At 40.2% G+C, this 20,408-nt stretch overlaps 1 protein-coding gene across 1 annotated transcript in view; it reads left to right on the plus strand.

Moving 5' to 3' along the window:
* The window catches only part of CACHD1 (cache domain containing 1), a gene marked incomplete in the record, with an annotated part of 574,801 nt that overhangs the window by 304,930 nt on the left and 249,463 nt on the right, over window positions 1-20,408 (plus strand). Inside the window, 2 exon segments of the mRNA XM_053693675.1 lie at window positions 17,631-17,780; window positions 19,342-19,575. Of these exon segments, the coding sequence (XP_053549650.1) occupies window positions 17,631-17,780; window positions 19,342-19,575 (384 nt within the window).

The raw sequence follows: 20,408 nt of genomic DNA on the forward strand, positions 1-20,408 counted from the left end.
TTCAGGTCTATCACACCTACAAAGTTTTTCCTGCCCTGCAGCGTGCCTTTGCCTTTTAGGTACTGAAGGACAGCACTTTGGAGGTTAATTCCTCTTGTGGATCATCATCTGGGACACCTAATCTCCTTATTGGGTTATCAGTGGGGTAGTTTGGCAGGCACTGAAGTGTGTGGAACTTAAGGGGAGAATTTTCCCCTTTCATAGAGAGACTGGCTGAATGGTATTATTTAAGGGATCTGAAGGAGAGTCTAGGACCTTTATTTGACTTCAAGTGTTATTTTTACTATAAGAAGGGTTCCAATGCATACCGGTTATTATTTTGTACTTTATCTGAGAGACAGAAATGCGTGCCTTTTAGAGGAGCAGTTTCTTTTCTGAGGTCCGGTCACGTGACCTCTACTCTCCGGAGTGAAAGGCAGTGTGTGTGTCTTAGCGAGGACACAGAGGACTCTGCTATATGTTCTCTGTTTTCTCTGAAGCGTTCCTGATCTGACAACGGATTTAACTGCATGCAACTTCTTCCTGCATTTACCAGTACAACTCCGATCCGGTGTGGTAAGACTCCTCAGCTATTATTTATATAATCTGAGATAAATATACTGTATATTTTTCTGCATTATATGCTTTATTGGATTCTCCTGTTTTAAAGTAACATAACGGTTACTTTCTCTTAAAGTGACATACCGGTTATTTTTATTTTCTCAATTATTATTGGGAACCTTTCAACTATGGACACAGACCCAAGACTCTGTTTCACTGGATAAATGTTTATTATGTTTAGAGGCCCAAATTGTTTTGCCTATGCAATTTTGTTCCTCATGCTTAACTAAGACTCTAAAATTCAAAGATAAATGAGTCCCTTCTGAGCCAATTGACTCTCAGGATAATGCTGTTCAGGATATGCCACAGCTTTCTCCTCAAACGTCCCAAGCCTTAATAGTTTCACATGCAATGCCCTGCGGTTCCTCTCAACCTCCTGGGGCTGTATATTTGCCAGGAGATTTTGCTCATCTGCGGTGTCTGCAACTTTATCTGCTTTCCCTTCTTCAGGTAAGTGTTATAGGAAATCTAGACATATTTCTGCTAGTAAGGTTACTGACCCCTCTAAATCTGCGCTGGTCAATCTTTCCAAGATGTCTGATGAGGAAGATACTTCAGTAGCTTCTAAAGGTGAAATCTCAAACTCTGGTACTATGGGGGAAAAATCTTATGAATCTGAATAAGTTAATTTCAGATTTAAGCTTTAACATCTCCGGTTATTACTGACGGAGGTTCTAGCTACTTTGGATGACTCTGAACCTTTGGTTGCTGTCAACCCTAAAAATTCTTCTAAACTTAGCAGAGTTTATGATTCTCTTTCTTCTGAGGATGTTTTTCTGTTCCAGACAAGATGTCTGAAATTATAGCTCAGGAATGGGATAAGCCAGGGGTTCATTTTTCCCATTCCCCTGTTTTTAAAAAGATGTTTCCTGTTGCTGACTCCATTCGTGACTCATGGCACACAGTGCCTAAGGTAGAAGGAGCTATCTCTACGCTAGCTAAAATAACTACTATTCCTATAGAGGATAGTTGTGCCTTTAAAGATCCCATGGATAAGAAGCTAGAGGCTTACTTAAAGAAGATGTACATCCATCAAGGACTACAGTAGCAACTTGCGGCAAGTATTGCTACGGTTGCGGGTGCAGCATCTTATTGGGACGATGGCCTGTCTGATCTGATATCAGAGGAGACTACGAATGAGGCGATCCAGGATAGGATCAAGGCTCTTAAATTAGCCAATACCTTTATCTGCAGTGCCAACATGCAGATAATTAGATTGGGAGCTAAGATGTCTAGCGTCACTGTCCTAGCTCGTAGAGCTCTGTGGTTAAAATCTTGGTTGGCTGATGTATCTTCAAAGGCCAAGCTTTTGGCTTTAACTTATAAGGGTAAACCCATATTTGGGCCTTGTCTGGCGGTAATCATTTCAGAGATTACGGGTGGAAAGGGATCTTTCCTACCTCAGGACAAGAAGAATAGACCTAAGGGTCAACGGATATCTCATTTTCATTCCTTTCGCAACTTTAGGACAGAAGTCTTCCTCCTCTTCTTCCAATCCAGGTCCTCTTGGAAATCTAGCCAGCCTTGGAATAAGGGAAAGCAAAACGAGAAGCCTTCCGCTGACTCTAAATCAGCATGAAGGGTCCACCCCCGATCAGATTTTGGATCAAGTGGGGGGCAGGCTTTCTTCGACATGCTTGGATACGAGATGTCCCAGATCTGTGGGTTGTGGACATAGTATCCCAGGGTTACAAAATAGGATTCAAATCTTGCCCTCCAAGGGGCAGATTTCTCCTGTCAAGACTATCCTTAAACCAGGTAAAGAGGGAGGCCTTCTTAAATTGCGTAGAGGACCTATCCTCCCTGGGAGTTATTGTACCATTCCCTCTAGAGGAACAAAGTCAATGATTCTATTCAAATCTATTTGTGGTTCCCAAAAAGGAAGGAACTTTCCGTCCCATCCAAGACTTAAAGTGTCTCAAGAAATTCCTCAGGGTTCCGTCTTTCAAAATGGAAACAATTTGTTCCATTGGTTCAGGAAGGTCAGTTCATGACGACTATAGACCTGAAGGACGCGTATTTACATGTTCCCATTGACAGGGATCATCACCAGTTTCTAAGATTTGCTTTTGTGGACGAGCATTTCCAGTTTGTTGCACTTCCGTTTGGTCTTGCCACGGCTCCCAGGATATTTCCAAAGGTTCTGGGAGCTCTTTTGGCAGTGATCAGATCCCAGTGTATTGTTGTGGTGCCTTATCTAGACGACATCTTGGTTCAGGCGTCATCTTTTCAACTAGCAAAATCTCATACAGAGATGTTGTTGTCTTTTCTACGTTCCCACGGGTGGAAAGTATTTAATAATTATTCTTTAAAATAAACCCCCAAATAAATGCATATACCAAACAATAAAATTAATGTAAATTCCTAAATTCTTTATATTAGTTAAAATGTATAGACACATTGAATTATATTTATAGAAAACCAGATATGAATCAAACTATACACGTTTAAACTATTATAATATGCTATACAAAAATCATTGAAAAATGTTTTCCTTATTCACAATAATCTCCCAAATCAGATTTGCATTTAAATATCACAATGAAATATCACATTATGGGTCACTAACATCCAGGCAACTATACTTTAACTATAACTATTTAGCCCACAAATGATTCTATACACTCTAATTAAAACACCAGAAGTTATATATATTCTAAATGTAAACAGCCAGTTTATATGCCAATTTATCTAAGCTGAAATGAATTCTTAATTATCTACAATTAAGACAAATTCTAATATATATATATATATATATATATATATATATATATATATATATATATATATATCAGTGTTAATTTTGACGGCAAATTTCAATTTAGTCTTAGTTTTAGTCTTTTGACTAAAATGCCATTTTAGTTTTAGTCGTATTTTAGTCATCTGAATTGTTTTAGTTTTAGTCTAGTTTTAGTCTAGTTTTAGTCTAGTTTTAGTCTAGTTTTAGTCTAGTTTTAGTCTAGTTTTAGTCTAGTTTTAGTCTATTGAATCTCCACTAGATTTTAGTCGACTAAATCTCCAGTAGATTTTAGTCGACTAAATCTCCAGTAGATTTTAGTCGACTAAAATCTCCAGTAGATTTTAGTCGACTAAAATCTAAGGGGTTTAGTTAAAGTGTAATGCATTATTTAAGCATTTCTCTAAAATTTGCAAACTGATTATATACTCCAGGAGTAAACATAACACATGTTAATATTTATGGTATTAAGGTTTAAACATGCAATACAGACACAGATTTAGCCGTTGTGATATGTAACATCTTTATTAAACTTAAAATTAAATAAAAGCAAGTTTCATAAACAAACAGAAGTGCAACTATAAAATATAAAAAAACCTAACTGTATTGGCTGTATTGAACATATTACCCAATATAAAAACTTTAACAGTTCTCTTTTAATAATTAAAACAAGTATCAAGTAACTCAACACAACAAAAAGTTTCTGCAGCTAGCACAGGCACAGCATAATTTAAACCCATACTCGTGGGTTAATCATATTTCTATAGGAAGAATCAATTGTTTGTTCACAGATTCGAAACATTTTCGGCAACTATATTAGCACTGCTCTAGAACTTCCAAACTCATTATATACTGGAGTAAAGGTTTATTAACTTGTTTTTATTTATGGTATTAAGGTTTGAACATGCAATACAGATTTAACAGATTTAACTGTTGTGGTATATAACGTGTTTATTTATCTTAAAATTTAATAAAATTAAGTTTCGTAAATTTTACAAAAGAGCAGTAATTGGATATGGATTGATTAAAACACCTTGCATAAAATGTTTTTTGTCAGCAAATTTTGATTTAGTTTTAGTCATAGTCTTTTGACTAAAATGTCATTTTGATTTAGTTTTAGTCATAGTCTTTTGACTAAAATGTCATTTTAGTTTTAGTCGTATTTTAGTCATCAGAATCTCTTTAGTTTTATAGTCATTTTAGTCTAGTTTTAGTCGACGAAATTAACACTGATATATATATATATATATATATATATATAATTTGCAAAGATAAATTACTTAGCATACAAAAGGCAAGCTTAAAACTTTACAGGACTATGAATGTAATCTAAAATACAAAATACCCTTTTAAAATTACTAACTGCAATTTGACTATAGTCTTAGAATACCTTTGATTTAAATATTAAAGCATAGAACAATCATACTTCACCAACTTGAGCCAATTAAACAATGTTTCAACTTCCAGAGTTTCTCCAGTAAATCCAATTTCGCCTCATAAATTGAAAGAGGTAATTTTACAAGATGGATAAAAATATAAGCCCAGGTTGCTTTATAATAGACTGGATTGCAGCAGTTTTGTCCGTCAAAAATCTTGCAGGCAGAGTCTCTCTTTTTTTCTCCCCTCTTGCCTGGGATTATATTTTGCAATATAGTATAGTCCCACCCCTTTCTATTCTAATCATGGTGAAATTTGGATGATAGGCCCTTTGGAAACTGGTTTGTGATTCGCCCTTACGGGGCTGAGCATGGATTGGCCCTTCGAGTTGAAACATTTGATTGGCTACTTGGGTTTGCATATGTTCTAATAGATAATTAATTTGGCTGTCATACCATTTTAATCCCCTAGGGGGCAACAAACAACCAGAAATGCAGTCTTATCATCAAAAGTTGCCACAGTTTAATATATCCTTATGAAGTGATTATTTAACCTACTTAACTTCCTTGTATTAATCATTTACAATTTTAATAATTTTTAGGCTTAGACAATCTCCCAGATTCATGTGTTTATATTTAATATGTTGTCTGAATATATATATATATATATATATATATATATATATTCATTTGGGTATCTTACACTTACATGAAGATTAGGCACAATTTCTATATTTGATATCTAATTTCTCATGTCAGTTGGTAACCTTGTGTATTTCGATCTCAGCAGGAATAATTTATCATGTAGATGGTAAATTACAAATCTTGGGCAGGAAGCCCATATATAGGCATACACTTCTGAGGCTCCATCATGCTAATAATTACTTTGAAGTAACTGTCTGATCTAAGATTTGTAATACACAATATACAGATGACCATCTTTTTGAAGTAATTTGTCTTTCTTTGAAATGACTGCCTGAACTTAACTAGACCAAATTTCTTTTCTTTGTTCTCACCTGGATGCATTGTAATTTATCATATTGAGTGGGGGAGGATTGAATTGTGGTCATCCAAGCATTTAATGTCTTACAAATAAATTAATAATTTGGTGTTAACCGCCATATATATATATATATATATATATATATATATATATATATATATATATATATATATATATATATATATATATACATATGTGTGTATATACATATATATATATATATATATATATATATATATATACATATACATATATTATTTAATAATCTAAACAGATACCTTGACAAAGTGAATCTGGAAAAGTTCTCTAGTTCCAACTACAAGAGTGTGTTTCCTAGGGACAATCATAGATTCCCTGTCCATGAAGATTTTCCTGACTTACGTCAGACAATGCAAACTTCTTGCTTTTTGCCTTTCTCTCCAGTTTGCTATTCATCCATCAGTGGCTCAATGCATAGAGGTGATTCGTCTGATGGTGGCTAGCTTCCATGCACATCGTTCCTTTTGCTCGGTTCCATCTGCGACCGCTGCAGCTTTGCATGCTCAGTCAATGGAACCGGGACCATTCAGATTTATTACAGAGGATAAATCTGGACCCCCTAACAAGAGACTCTCTTGTGGTGGATTTACAGGAACATCTGTCTCGGGGCACTTGCTTCCTGAGACCTTCCTGGGTGATTGTGACTTACTGTGCCAGCCTGAGTTAGCCTGGGGAGATGTTTGGGGTTCACTAAAAGCTCAGGGCCTGTGGTCTCGGGAAGAATCTTCTCTTCCCATAAACATTTTGGAGTTGAGAGCAATCATCAATGCCTTGACAGCTTGGCCTCAATTATCTTTAGTCTAGTTTATCAGATTCCAGCTGGACAACATCACCTTAGTAGCTTACATCAACCACCAGGGAGGAACTCTGAGTTCCTTGGTCATGAAGGAGGTGACTCGCATTCTGCAGTGGATGAAAGCTCATGATTGTCTCCTAGCTGCCATCCACATTCCAGGAGTGGACATTCGGGATGCAGATTTTCTGAGCAGACAGACTTTTCATCTCGGGGAGTGGGCTCTCCACCCGGAAGTGTTCTCAAGAATAACCCTCAGGTGGGGGGTTCCGGAGTTGACTCTGATGGCGTCTCTTCAAATTTCCAAGCTTCCAAAGTACGGATCAAGGTCAAGAGAACCTCAGGCCTCCCTGATAGATTCTCTGGCGGTTCCTTGGAATTTCGGTCTAGCATACCGGTTTCCTCCGTTTGTTCTCCTTCCACGAGTTATTACTTGTATCAAACAGGAAAGAGTGTATGTGATTCTAATAGCTCCTGCCTGGCCTTGCAGAATCTGGTTCGCGGATCTGGTGAAGATGTTATCTCTTCCACCTTGGAGGTTACCTCTGAGGAAGGACCTTTTAATTCAGGGTTTATTCCTCCATCCAAATCTAGATTTTTTTTTTAAGCGGACTTCTTGGAGATTGAACGCCTAGTCCTGTCTAGACGTGTTTTTCTGAGGCGGTCATTGATACTATGCTTCAGGCTCGTAAACCTGTTTTTTGCCGGATTTACCATAAGGTATGGCGCAAATACCCTTTTTTGTCAGAATCTAAGGGTTTCTCCTGGAGCCGGGTGAGGATTCCCCCGAATTTTATCTTTTCTTCAGGATGGCCTGGAGAAAGGTTTGTCAGTCAGTACTGTAAAGGGTCAGATTTCTGCAGTCTATTCTTTTGCACAAATGACTGGCAAATTTACCAGATGTTCAAGCTTTTGTTCAGGCCCTGGTCAGAATCAAGCCTGTGTTTAAACCTGTTGGTCCTCCTTGGAGCCTTAACCTAGTGCTTAAAGTTTTGCAGCAGGCTCCGTTTGAGCCGATGCATGTTGTTGATATAAAATTTGTTATCTTGGACGGTTTTGTTTCTCCTTGCTATTTCTTCCACTTGCAGAGTTTCTGAGCTTTCAGGTCTGCAGTATGATTCCCCGTACCTTATTTTTCATGCAGATAAAGCGGCCCTTCTTACTAAATTGGGGTTTCTCCCTAAGGTGGTATCAGATCGAAACATTAATCAGGAAATTGTTGTTCCTCCTTTTTGTCCTAATCCTTCTCCTCATAAGGAACATCTTTTGCATAACTTGGATGTTGTGCTCTAAAATTTTCCCTACAAGCTACTAAAGATTTTTGGCAATCTTCTGCCCTGTTTGTTGTTTTCTCTGGAAAGTGTAAGGGTCAGAGGGTCACTTCTATGATTTGTTTTGCTTATGAGACAGCTGGACAGCAGCCTCCTGAGAGAATTACGACTCATTTCACTAGGGCTGTCTCCTCATCTTGGGCTTTCAAAAATTAAGCTTCTGTGGATCAGATTTGCAAGGCGGCAACAGTCATGGTCCTCTTTGCATACTTTTTCAAAATTCTACAAATTTGATACTTTTGCCTTGGCTGAGGCTTTTTTGGGAGAAAGGTTCTTCAAGCGGTGGTGCCTTCTGTTTAGGTCCTCCTGCCTTGTTCTCCCTCCCTTTTAATTCTGTGTCCTCTAGCTTTGGTATTGTTCCTACTAGTAAACTGAATGATGTCGTTGACTCTCCATGCCATTGGAAAGAAAACAATTTATGCTTACCTGATAAATTTCTTTCTTTCCGGGCATGGAGAGCCCATGGTCCTGGCCTCTTTTTTAAATTATGTTAGGCAGTTTTTTGAGTAAACTTCAGGCACCTCTATACCCTTGTTTTTCTTTTTTTTCCATTTTCCTTCTGCTGAATGACTGGGGATAATGGTTAAGGGAAGTTACTTAACAGCTTTGCTGGGGTGCTATTTGCCTCCTCCTGCTGCCAGGAGTTGAATAACCCACTAGTAATTTGAATGACGTCATGGACTCTCCATGCCCGGAAAGAAAGAAATGTATCAGGTAAGCATACATTTACCCATTCCCCAATTTTGTACAACCAATCAATACAGTTATATTAATATACTTTTTACATCTGTGATTACCTTGTATCTAAGCCTCTACGTACTGCCCCCTAATTTTGACTAGACTGTCCCTTTAAGAATATATATAATAGAAATGGTATACCGTACCCACACACATACATTGTAGCGTGTTTGTGTTTACAAAGCTTTTGACATTCTTTTGACCTTTTACCCAAGTAGAAGTCATGAACTGGTTTCCGCAAACATAAGAAAGATTGATTTGCAGACTGACAGATTTCTCAGTGGTGGTCTTTATATAGACCGCTCTCTATTCAGAAACTCAATCCTGGCACATACAAGTGTTGACTTGTTTTACAATGGAAACATTCTGTAACTATCTCCTGTCTACAATACAGTTCCACAATTTCATTCTCAATATATTTTGTCTCTAGCCCCAAACCTTTGTGTTTTATTGGAATTCTTATTGTTTAATTGCTTGTCCATTCTGATGATATGGGGAAATCATTTCTGTTCATTGCAAATGTATTTTATGCTAGTTAAAGGGACAGTAAACACCTTGCAATTCAATAGGTTAATATATTGGCAAAACATTATTAGAACAGATTAACACTTTGCTACAGTTTTTTCCAATGGTCAAACCCTACTCGCTGTTTTTTAATATTTGGAGTACCCAATCAGGACTTGCATGTGGACAATGACACAGATTGCCTCTTTCATTGTGTTATTTACAAACTGCCAATTACTGAGATATGTGGCAAGATCTTAATTAGGCTAAAATTACAGAAAAAAAGAGGTCAAAATATATAACGAAGGTATTGCAAAGCTTTTTTACTATGCACAATTAAAGGGATATGAAACACACATTTTTTTCTTTGTTCTCTTGGTATCGTGTGTTGAAGAGCTGAAACGTATGCTTAGGAGCCCGCCTATTTCTGGAGCGCACTATGGCAACAGTTTTGGAAGAATGTTATCCATTTGCAAGCGCACTAGATATCTCAAAATGTTTACTGTCCCTTTAATAAACTGTCAACACTGTAAAAAGTACTGAGAACTTGTCCAATCAAAATACAAACTGTCTAACTGGTTTTGATCAAATCATTTCAAGCAGATTTCTAAATTGCTGATATGAAGCTTCACCACCATTTAGTAAGTTATATAGCTGTTTGAGTGATAGCTTTTACTGTGCACAGAGCATACATACATATGCTGTGTGCACCTGTGTTCAAAGACTTTTCCCGCTCAGGATTCAGCTTGCGTTATTGCTGCATTATTGATAATGAAAGTAATTTAGAGCATGCAATTTAAAAAAAAAAATGTCTGAATCATGAAAGTTTTTCATTTTGACTTCTACATATGATACGTATATACGGCATGCGTAGGATGTGCCCATCAGCTAAGGAGCATGCGTTGGATGTACCCATCAGCCAAGGAGCATGCGTTGGATGTACCCATCAGCCAAGGAGCATGCGTAGGATGTGCCCATCAGCCAATGGGCATGCGTAGGATGTGGCCATCAGGCAATGGGCATGCGTAGGATGTGGCCATCAGGCAATGGGCATGCGTAGGATGTGGCCATCAGGCAATGGGTATGCGTAGGATGTGGCCATCAGGCAATGGGCATGCGTAGGATGTGGCCATCAGGCAATGGGCATGAGTAGGAAGTGCCCGTCAGGCAATGGGCATGCGTAGGAAGCGCCCATCATTTGATGAGCGTTTTGTATGTGGTACCTATTAGCTAAAGAGCGTTAGCAGGAAGTATGCAACTGATCCTGCTTTATTAATGTCAGTCTAAATGACTTTTCTTCATGTTATATTTAGGCAAACATATAATAGAAAATGTTTGAGCATAATAATCTTTTAAAGACATTTTCATGAAATCCTCTGAATTTTCCTGTTTTTCTACATTACAATACCTATTGTGCACTCTGGGAAGTGTTTTGATTGCGCCTTACTGGTGTGATGTTCCTTGTCAATCACCTTCCCCCTTACAGTATTATGATGTCAGTTTTCAGAATAAGCAAGTTGCTAAAACCTTTTTCACAATCCTAGATTTCAGTATAATTTAGAGGCACCTACAGATGACTGAAGTTTGCTCACATCATTTGGAATCCTTTGAACTGATCATTACACAGTCAAGAAAAGTTGTTTAAATCTATTCACACAACTACGGGCCTAGGCGGCCTATTTATGGAAGGGGGATGAATCTTATTACGCAATAAAGAAAAAAGTGGGGATATTTGTGTGATATTTTTAGCCTACTTGTGAATAACTTGTACAACTTATATCATAGTTTATAGGAATTGTCTCTAGATAGAGTATTAAAGGTGTGTGGAAGTCATTTGTATTAAATTATTTTAACTTTTTGTTCTTTGCAATTTATCAGTACCACGTTTGTGCACAGGAGATGATTGGTAGTCTGCTCTGTGTACAGTCCTATTGGTGCCATTGTGCACAGGAGATGATTGGTAGTCTGCTCTGTGTACAGTCCTATTGGTGCCATTGTGCACAGGAGATGATTGGTAGTCTGCTCTGTGTACAGTCCTATTGGTGCCATTGTGCACAGGAGATGATTGGTAGTATGCTCTGTGTGCACAGTCCTGTTGGTGCCATTGTGTGCAGGATATGGTTGCTAGTATACTCTGTGCACATTCCTGTTGGTGCCATTGTGCGCAGGATATGGTTGCTAGTATACTATGTGCACATTCCTGTTGGTGCCATTGTGCGCAGAATATGGTTGGTAGTATGCTCTGTGTACAGTCCTGTTGGTGCCATTGTGCGCAGGATATGTTTGCTAGTATACTCTGCACATTCCTGTTGGTGCCATTGTGCGCAGGATATGGTTGCTAGTATACTCTGTGCACAGTCCTGTTGGTGCCATTGTGCGCAGGATATGGTTGGTAGTATGCTCTGTGTACAGTCCTGTTGGTGCCATTGTGCGCAGGATATGGTTGGTAGTATGCTCTGTGTACAATCCTGTTGGTGCCATTGTGCGCAGGATATGGTTGGTAGTATGCTCTGTGTACAATCCTGTTGGTGCCATTGTGCGCAGGATATGGTTGGTAGTATGCTCTGTGTACAATCCTGTTTGTGCCATTGTGCGCAGGAGATGATTGGTAGTATGCTCTGTGCACAGTCCTGTTGGTGCCATTATGCAAGGAGATGATTGGTAGTATGCTCTGTGCACAGTCCTGTTGGTGCCATTGTGCGCAGGATATGGTTGCTAGTATACTCTGTGCACATTCCTGTTGGTGCCATTGTGCGCAGGATATGGTTGCTAGTATACTCTGTGCACATTCCTGTTGGTGCCATTGTGCGCATGATATGGTTGGTAGTATGCTCTGTGCACATTCCTGTTGGTGCCATTGTGCGCAGGATATGGTTGGTAGTATGCTCTGTGTACAGTCCTGTTGGTGCCATTGTGCGCAGGATATGGTTGCTAGTATACTATGTGCACATTCCTGTTGGTGCCATTGTGCGCAGAATATGGTTGGTAGTATGCTCTGTGTACAGTCCTGTTGGTGCCATTGTGCGCAGGATATGTTTGCTAGTATACTCTGCACATTCCTGTTGGTGCCATTGTGCGCAGGATATGGTTGCTAGTATACTCTGTGCACAGTCCTGTTGGTGCCATTGTGCGCAGGATATGGTTGGTAGTATGCTCTGTGTACAGTCCTGTTGGTGCCATTGTGCGCAGGATATGGTTGGTAGTATGCTCTGTGTACAATCCTGTTGGTGCCATTGTGCGCAGGATATGGTTGGTAGTATGCTCTGTGTACAGTCCTGTTGGTGCCATTGTGCGCAGGATATGGTTGGTAGTATGCTCTGTGTACAATCCTGTTTGTGCCATTGTGCGCAGGAGATGATTGCTAGTATGCTCTGTGCACATTCCTGTTGGTGCCATTGTGCGCAGGATATGGTTGGTAGTATGCTCTGTGCACAGTCCTGTTGGTGCCATTGTGCGCAGGATATGGTTGGTAGTATGCTCTGTGCACAGTCCTGTTGGTGCCATTGTGCGCAGGATATGGTTGGTAGTATGCTTTGTGCACAGTCCTGGTGGTGCCATTGCGTGCAGGATATGGTTGGTAGTATACTCTGTGCACATTCCTGTTGGTGCCATTGTGCGCAGGATATGGTTGGTAGTATGCTTTGTGCACAGTCCTGGTGGTGCCATTGTGCGCAGGATATGGTTGGTAGTATGCTCTGTGCACATTCCTGTTGGTGCCATTGTGCGCAGGATATGGTTGGTAGTATGCTCTGTGCACATTCCTGTTGGTGCCATTGTGCGCAGGATATGGTTGGTAGTATGCTCTGTGCACATTCCTGTTGGTGCCATTGTGCGCAGGATATGGTTGGTAGTATGCTCTGTGCATAGTCCTGGTGGTGCCATTGTGCGCAGGATATGGTTGGTAGTATGCTCTGTGCACATTCCTGTTGGTGCCATTGTGCGCAGGATATGGTTGGTAGTATGCTCTGTGCACATTCCTGTTGGTGCCATTGTGCGCAGGATATGGTTGGTAGTATGCTCTGTGCACATTCCTGTTGGTGCCATTGTGCGCAGGATATGGTTGGTAGTATGCTCTGTGCACATTCCTGTTGGTGCCATTGCGTGCAGGATATGGTTAGTAGTATGCTCTGTGCACATTCCTGTTGGTGCCATTGCGTGCAGGATATGGTTGGTAGTATGCTCTGTGCACATTCCTGTTGGTGCCATTGTGCGCAGGATATGGTTGGTAGTATGCTCTGTGCATAGTCCTGTTGGTGCCATTGTGCGCAGGATATGGTTGGTAGTATGCTTTGTGCACAGTCCTGGTGGTGCCATTGTGCGCAGGATATGGTTGGTAGTATGCTTTGTGCACAGTCCTGGTGGTGCCATTGTGCGCAGGATATGGTTGGTAGTATGCTTTGTGCACATTCCTGGTGGTGCCATTGTGCGCAGGATATGGTTGCTAGTATACTATGTGCACAGTCCTGGTGGTGCCATTGTGCGCAGGATATGGTTGGTAGTATGCTCTGTGCACATTCCTGGTGGTGCCATTGTGCGCAGGATATGGTTGGTAGTATGCTCTGTGCACATTCCTGGTGGTGCCATTGTGCGCAGGATATGGTTGGTAGTATGCTTTGTGCACAGTCCTGGTGGTGCCATTGTGCGCAGGATATGGTTGGTAGTATGCTTTGTGCACAGTCCTGGTGGTGCCATTGTGCGCAGGATATGGTTGGTAGTATACTATGTGCACAGTCCTGTTGGTGCCATTGCGTGCAGGATATGGTTGGTAGTATGCTCTGTGCACATTCCTGTTGGTGCCATTGTGCGCAGGATATGGTTGGTAGTATGCTCTGTGCACATTCCTGTTGGTGCCATTGTGCGCAGGATATGGTTGGTAGTATGCTCTGTGCACATTCCTGTTGGTGCCATTGTGCGCAGGATATGGTTGGTAGTATGCTCTGTGCACATTCCTGTTGGTGCCATTGTGCGCAGGATATGGTTGGTAGTATGCTCTGTGCACATTCCTGTTGGTGCCATTGTGCGCAGGATATGGTTGGTAGTATGCTCTGTGCACAGTCCTGTTGGTGCCATTGTGCGCAGGATATGGTTGGTAGTATGCTCTGTGCACAGTCCTGTTGGTGCCATTGTGCGCAGGATATGGTTGGTAGTATGCTCTGTGCACATTCCTGTTGGTGCCATTGCGCGCAGGATATGGTTGGTAGTATGCTCTGTGCACAGTCCTGTTGGTGCCATTGCGCGCAGGATATGGTTGGTAGTATGCTCTGTGCACAGTCCTGTTGGTGCCATTGCGCGCAGGATATGGTTGGTAGTATGCTCTGTGCACATTCCTGTTGGTGCCATTGCGTGCAGGATATGGTTGGTAGTATGCTCTGTGCACAGTCCTGTTGGTGCCATTGTGCGCAGGATATGGTTGGTAGTATGCTCTGTGCACAGTCCTGTTGGTGCCATTGTGCGCAGGATATGGTTGGTAGTATGATTTGTGCACAGTCCTGGTGGTGCCATTGTGCGCAGGATATGGTTGGTAGTATACTATGTGCACAGTCCTGTTGGTGCCATTGCGCGCAGGATATGGTTGGTAGTATGCTCTGTGCACATTCCTGTTGGTGCCATTGCGTGCAGGATATGGTTGGTAGTATGCTCTGTGCACAGTCCTGTTGGTGCCATTGTGCGCAGGATATGGTTGGTAGTATGCTCTGTGCACAGTCCTGTTGGTGCCATTGTGCGCAGGATATGGTTGGTAGTATGATTTGTGCACAGTCCTGTTGGTGCCATTGTGCGCAGGATATGGTTGGTAGTATGATTTGTGCACAGTCCTGGTGGTGCCATTGTGCGCAGGATATGGTTGGTAGTATACTATGTGCACAGTCCTGTTGGTGCCATTGTGCGCAGGATATGGTTGGTAGTATGCTCTGTGCACAGTCCTGTTGGTGCCATTGTGCGCAGGATATGGTTGCTAGTATGCTCTGTGCACATTCCTGTTGGTGCCATTGTGCGCAGGATATGGTTGGTAGTATGCTCTGTGCACATTCCTGTTGGTGCCATTGTGCGCAGGATATGGTTGGTAGTATGATTTGTGCACAGTCCTGTTGGTGCCATTGTGCGCAGGATATGGTTGGTAGTATACTATGTGCACAGTCCTGTTGGTGCCATTGTGCGCAGGATATGGTTGGTAGTATGCTCTGTGCACAGTCCTGTTGGTGCCATTGTGCGCAGGATATGGTTGGTAGTATACTATGTGCACAGTCCTGTTGGTGCCATTGTGCGCAGGATATGGTTGCTAGTATGCTCTGTGCACATTCCTGTTGGTGCCATTGTGCGCAGGATATGGTTGGTAGTATGCTCTGTGCACAGTCCTGTTGGTGCCATTGTGTGCAGGATATGGTTGGTAGTATGCTCTGTGCACAGTCCTGTTGGTGCCATTGTGCGCAGGATATGGTTGGTAGTATGCTCTGTGCACATTCCTGTTGGTGCCATTGTGCGCAGGATATGGTTGGTAGTATGCTCTGTGCACATTCCTGTTGGTGCCATTGTGCGCAGGATATGGTTGGTAGTATGCTATGTGCACAGTCCTGTTGGTGCCATTGTGCGCAGGATATGGTTGCTAGTATGCTCTGTGCACATTCCTGTTGGTGCCATTGTGCGCAGGATATGGTTGGTAGTATGCTCTGTGCACAGTCCTGTTGGTGCCATTGTGTGCAGGATATGGTTGGTAGTATGCTCTGTGCACAGTCCTGTTGGTGCCATTGTGCGCAGGATATGGTTGGTAGTATGCTCTGTGCACATTCCTGTTGGTGCCATTGTGCGCAGGATATGGTTGGTAGTATGATTTTTGCACAGTCCTGGTGGTGCCATTGTGCGCAGGATATGGTTGGTAGTATGCTCTGTGCACATTCCTGTTGGTGCCATTGTGCGCAGGATATGGTTGGTAGTATGCTCTGTGCACAGTCCTGTTGGTGCCATTGTGCGCGGGATATGGTTGGTAGTATGCTTTGTGCACAGTCCTGGTGGTGCCATTGCGTGCACAGTTATTGGTACATGTGGAGCAGATCTAGTCATTAAAAATGGTTAAACAGTTCTGTCTTTATATTAAAAAAACAACAAGAACCAAACACTGCTTTGTAGCAGCTGTTATGACCAGACCACTTTAAGCCTTTACAAGGGTTAACCGAACCACTCTCTAGTCTTACCTAGAAAATAACAAAAATCCCCCTTTTTCCCCGCCCATATTGATAAACTGTAATTTGCTTCCAACAGCCAGGGCTATTGGCACAGGGTAAAATCACATCTGGACTGAAAGATTAGTAGCCAAAAACCAGAGCCTTAAACACAATCATGTTATATCTGTTTCTTCAGTAACCTAGTTCCGTCTACAGAAAATGATTCCTGCCAGGTGCCATTATGCACTGTAATACTTTTTAATATTATAACATTTTCTGTTATTTATAAATGGTACTTAAGCTATCTAAAGCACACATTAATTGCATAATTTAATATAAATTGTTTTAATAATTTGTGCAACAAACATTGAATATATATATAAGCTAATTGTATCCAGGTGGCCAGTAAAATCATCTGGGTGGTCCTAGGGTGATCACTGTCGTATAACGAGAATTAACAAACAGATATAAGCACTACAGAACAGATATCTGCCCCAAGGGGGACACGTGTTACTATCCCAGTAACATAAATGTTAGGCTAATGAATTGTCATAAACGGTTGCCAAACAGTCACTTGATAGATTTAAGGCAGGAAAACTGATTTTGCCAGACCAGCCATAAATTCCTGCAAATCAATCGGTGGATTCACAGCTACATGGGGGCACTTTTAAATGTGTATTGGACCATAAACCATGCACACTTTTTCACAAGGTTAAAGGGACACTAAAGTCAAAATAAAAATGTTATGAGTATGTAGGTTTAAGTGAGTTTCCCATTGACTTCCATTATCAAATTGTGCACTATCTAGTATGTGCACACTTTCTGAGCTACCAGCTCTTACTGAGCATGTGCAAGCGTTCACAATGCATACGTGTATGAGTCTGTGATTGGCTGATGGCTGTCACATGATACAGGGGGCAGCAAATAAAAGTAAATTGTGAAAATTGTCAGAAAAAAAATACAGCTCTTTTAATATTCATAGTAAGCGCTAGCACATTGTCTTTTTAATGTGCTCTTCTTTATTATGCAATGCCTGAGACTATTACCATCATGAGGTTATCATCACACGGCTCATGTATATTGTATAGCCCCAGTACACTTTTATTTCATATCCCTTTAAGGACTTTTAAGAGTGTTTTCCAACTATTTTATGATTGTATCTATATAATTTCACTGTTCACACTGTAAATTATGACTGCACATCCGTGCATATAGGCACATTAGGGTCCTGCATTAACCACACAGCATTTCACAAGAGCCTAGAATATCTTACTTAGCTTCCTATTACCATTCTTCATTTATTTTTTTATATGAAAAGTAATGTTTGATTAATTGCATTTATTTCTTTTTAGATACAGACGTGGTGATTATCTACTTGTCAGCTGGAATTACCTCTAGGGACTCCTCTGAAGAGGATAAAAAAGCTACATTGAGTGTAATAAATGAAGAAAACAACCTGCTTAACAATTCAGTGATGATTATAACATATGCCATCATGAACGGTAAGCGTGGATGTGTGCCCTTATATTCTGACCTTGGGGGACCCACACTGTGTTGTCAGGGGAGAGGTTATGAGAAGGTGCAGTGTACATCCTGTATTTAGTTAATGATATCAGGTGGTTTAATATATAGTTTTACTCTTTATATAGGACACAAGGAATCCTGGGACAGGGGTGATCCATATAGGTGGCAAGGCATAATGGGAGGGGAATACTGGGTCTGGGCTGAGGGACCCTGCAAATTTGTCTTTGCCAGGGCTCTGCAAATGCTAATGTTGGCCCTGTATTCTGATATTTGTCTCTATAAACCCCAGATGACAAAGTCAGGCTTTCAGGAATGGTTTTCAGGTCCTATCATACAACACATGGAGGTCCATTAAAGGGATATTAAACAGTAAATAAATGCTAGAGAAAATGATGTATGCAAAGCAAGGATTAGCCTGAGAATATGTAATGTGTGTTTTAACTATTGAAGATGTAAGTGTTAAGGGTTAGTTTTTAATACTTTCTATAAAGTAATGAGTGCTGCCATTTTGGAACCTAGATTTTCATTTATATCTGTTTCTTCTGCTGAGGACAATTTGAGACAGATCTAAAACATTGTATTAAAGAGAGGCTATGTGGAAAATAAGTATGTTAATATAAATGTCTAACAGTGCTTCTGTCATAAAAAAATACTGTTTTATCATAAGCTCTGGAAAAATACTCCACTTCATATCAAATACAGTCTGAAATATCCAAGATTACTTGGATTGAATCTCTTGAAATTGGAGACCTGTGAAAATGTCTTGTAAAAACTTTCTTGATAGGGATTGAGTAGTGAGGTAAAATGCCATTTCATTGTAACAGAATCTAGGGAAATGAAATTGACGATTGGCATAGAGTTTGCCAAGGTAATGAGGTGACCTTTGGCCGGACTGCGTAAGTTAGAAACTTTAACTAATCCCTCTGGCTTACGTCCTCTGATGAAGTTTAAATTCATTCTTTGAGTGTGTCTTGGACTGTTCAAAGCCAGTGAAATGTTTTTAAAATTAAAGAACTGAATTCTGTTTGCAATTTTTTTTCTATTTTTCTTTTGATTACGTTTTAGGTTTTTCTTTGGATTATACCCGTGTAGAGTATTTTTATAACAAGTTGTAGAGAGTGTCAGACATAGATATCAGTTAATGGTTGCTCAGAATATTCATTCTTTATCTGTTCTGGTGTCCACCATTAGTGGAATGAATTTATGTATTTATTTATTTTTATAATTTTTTCACAAATTGTCAAAAAAATAATGTTGAGGCTTTAAGTGTGTTGAGTGAATTATTATGATATCTATAATTACTATTACAGTAAACGTTATTTTGTAACAGTTGATTGAGTTTTAACGACTGATGGATGTCTTTGTGAAGGAGCCTAGAGTGTTCAAGGAAGTCATGAAAGGCTCCACTGTTCTTCAGATGCAGGAATAAAATGCATCATCTTTGATTTGTATTTCATAGATAAGTATCTGTCCCTTTTAAAGAGATGTCTCTTAGCACTGAAGACAGCGGCTTATTTAATGTTCTTTCTTCGCATTTAGAGGGAGTGACCGGTTTGAAAGAACTAGCGTTTCTCAGGGACCTTGCGGAGCAGAACTCTGCCAAATACGGTGTTCCGGATCGGTCTGGCCTTCCAGTTACAAAGGGCAGTATGATGGTTCTAAATCAGCTCAGCAACCTCGAGACAACGGTTGGTAGATTTTACACTAACCTTCCAAACCGAATGATTGATGAAGCCATGTTTAGTCTGCCGTTCTCCGACGAAATGGGAGATGGTAAGTAATAGGGAAAAAACACAATATTGAATACAAACAGTTCTTCATATATTTGACGCTTAATGTGACATCTGTCCTATTACAATTCTGCTGTTATCTTCTGTTCCAAAATATTTAGAGGTTTATCTAAAAAATAATCATGTTGCTCTATTAAAGGAACGTATAACCCCAAATTCCTTCATGTTTCAGATTCTTTAATACAAGTTTAAAAAAGTTTCCAATTTACTTCAATTATCAAATTTGTTTAAGGCTCTTATTCTTTGTTGAAGAGATATCTAGATAGGTAGCGTGCACATGCCTGGAGCACTAAATGACAGGAAAAAGTGCTGCCATCTAGTGCTCTTGCTAATGTATAACATTGCTGTAAAACTGCTGCCATGTAGCACTGCAGACACGTGCACACTCCTGAGCTTATAAAGGATAACAAGAAAACGAAGAACATTTGATAATAAAAGTAAATTGGAAAGTTGTTTAGAACTGTATGCTCTATCTGACTCATGAAAGAAAGTTTTTTTTGTCCCTTTAATATGTTCAAGGGTATTTAAAGGGACCCACTCAATCAAAATTAAACTTTTATTATTCAGATAGAGCAGCCATTTTAAACAACTTTCCAATTTACTTCTATTAACAAAATGTGCACAGTCTTTTTATATTTACACTTTTTGAGTCACCAGCCCCTACTGAGCATGTGCAAGAAAAAGTTTGTATGCATTTGTGAATGGCTGATGGCTGTCACATGGTACGTGTATGCATTTGTGATTGGCTGATGGCTGTCACATGGTACAGGGGGAGTGGAAAAATACATAACACTTAAAATTGTCAGAAAAAAAAAA

Source organism: Bombina bombina, chromosome 10, assembly GCF_027579735.1.
Source record: "Bombina bombina isolate aBomBom1 chromosome 10, aBomBom1.pri, whole genome shotgun sequence".
Lineage (NCBI taxonomy): Eukaryota > Metazoa > Chordata > Amphibia > Anura > Bombinatoridae > Bombina > Bombina bombina.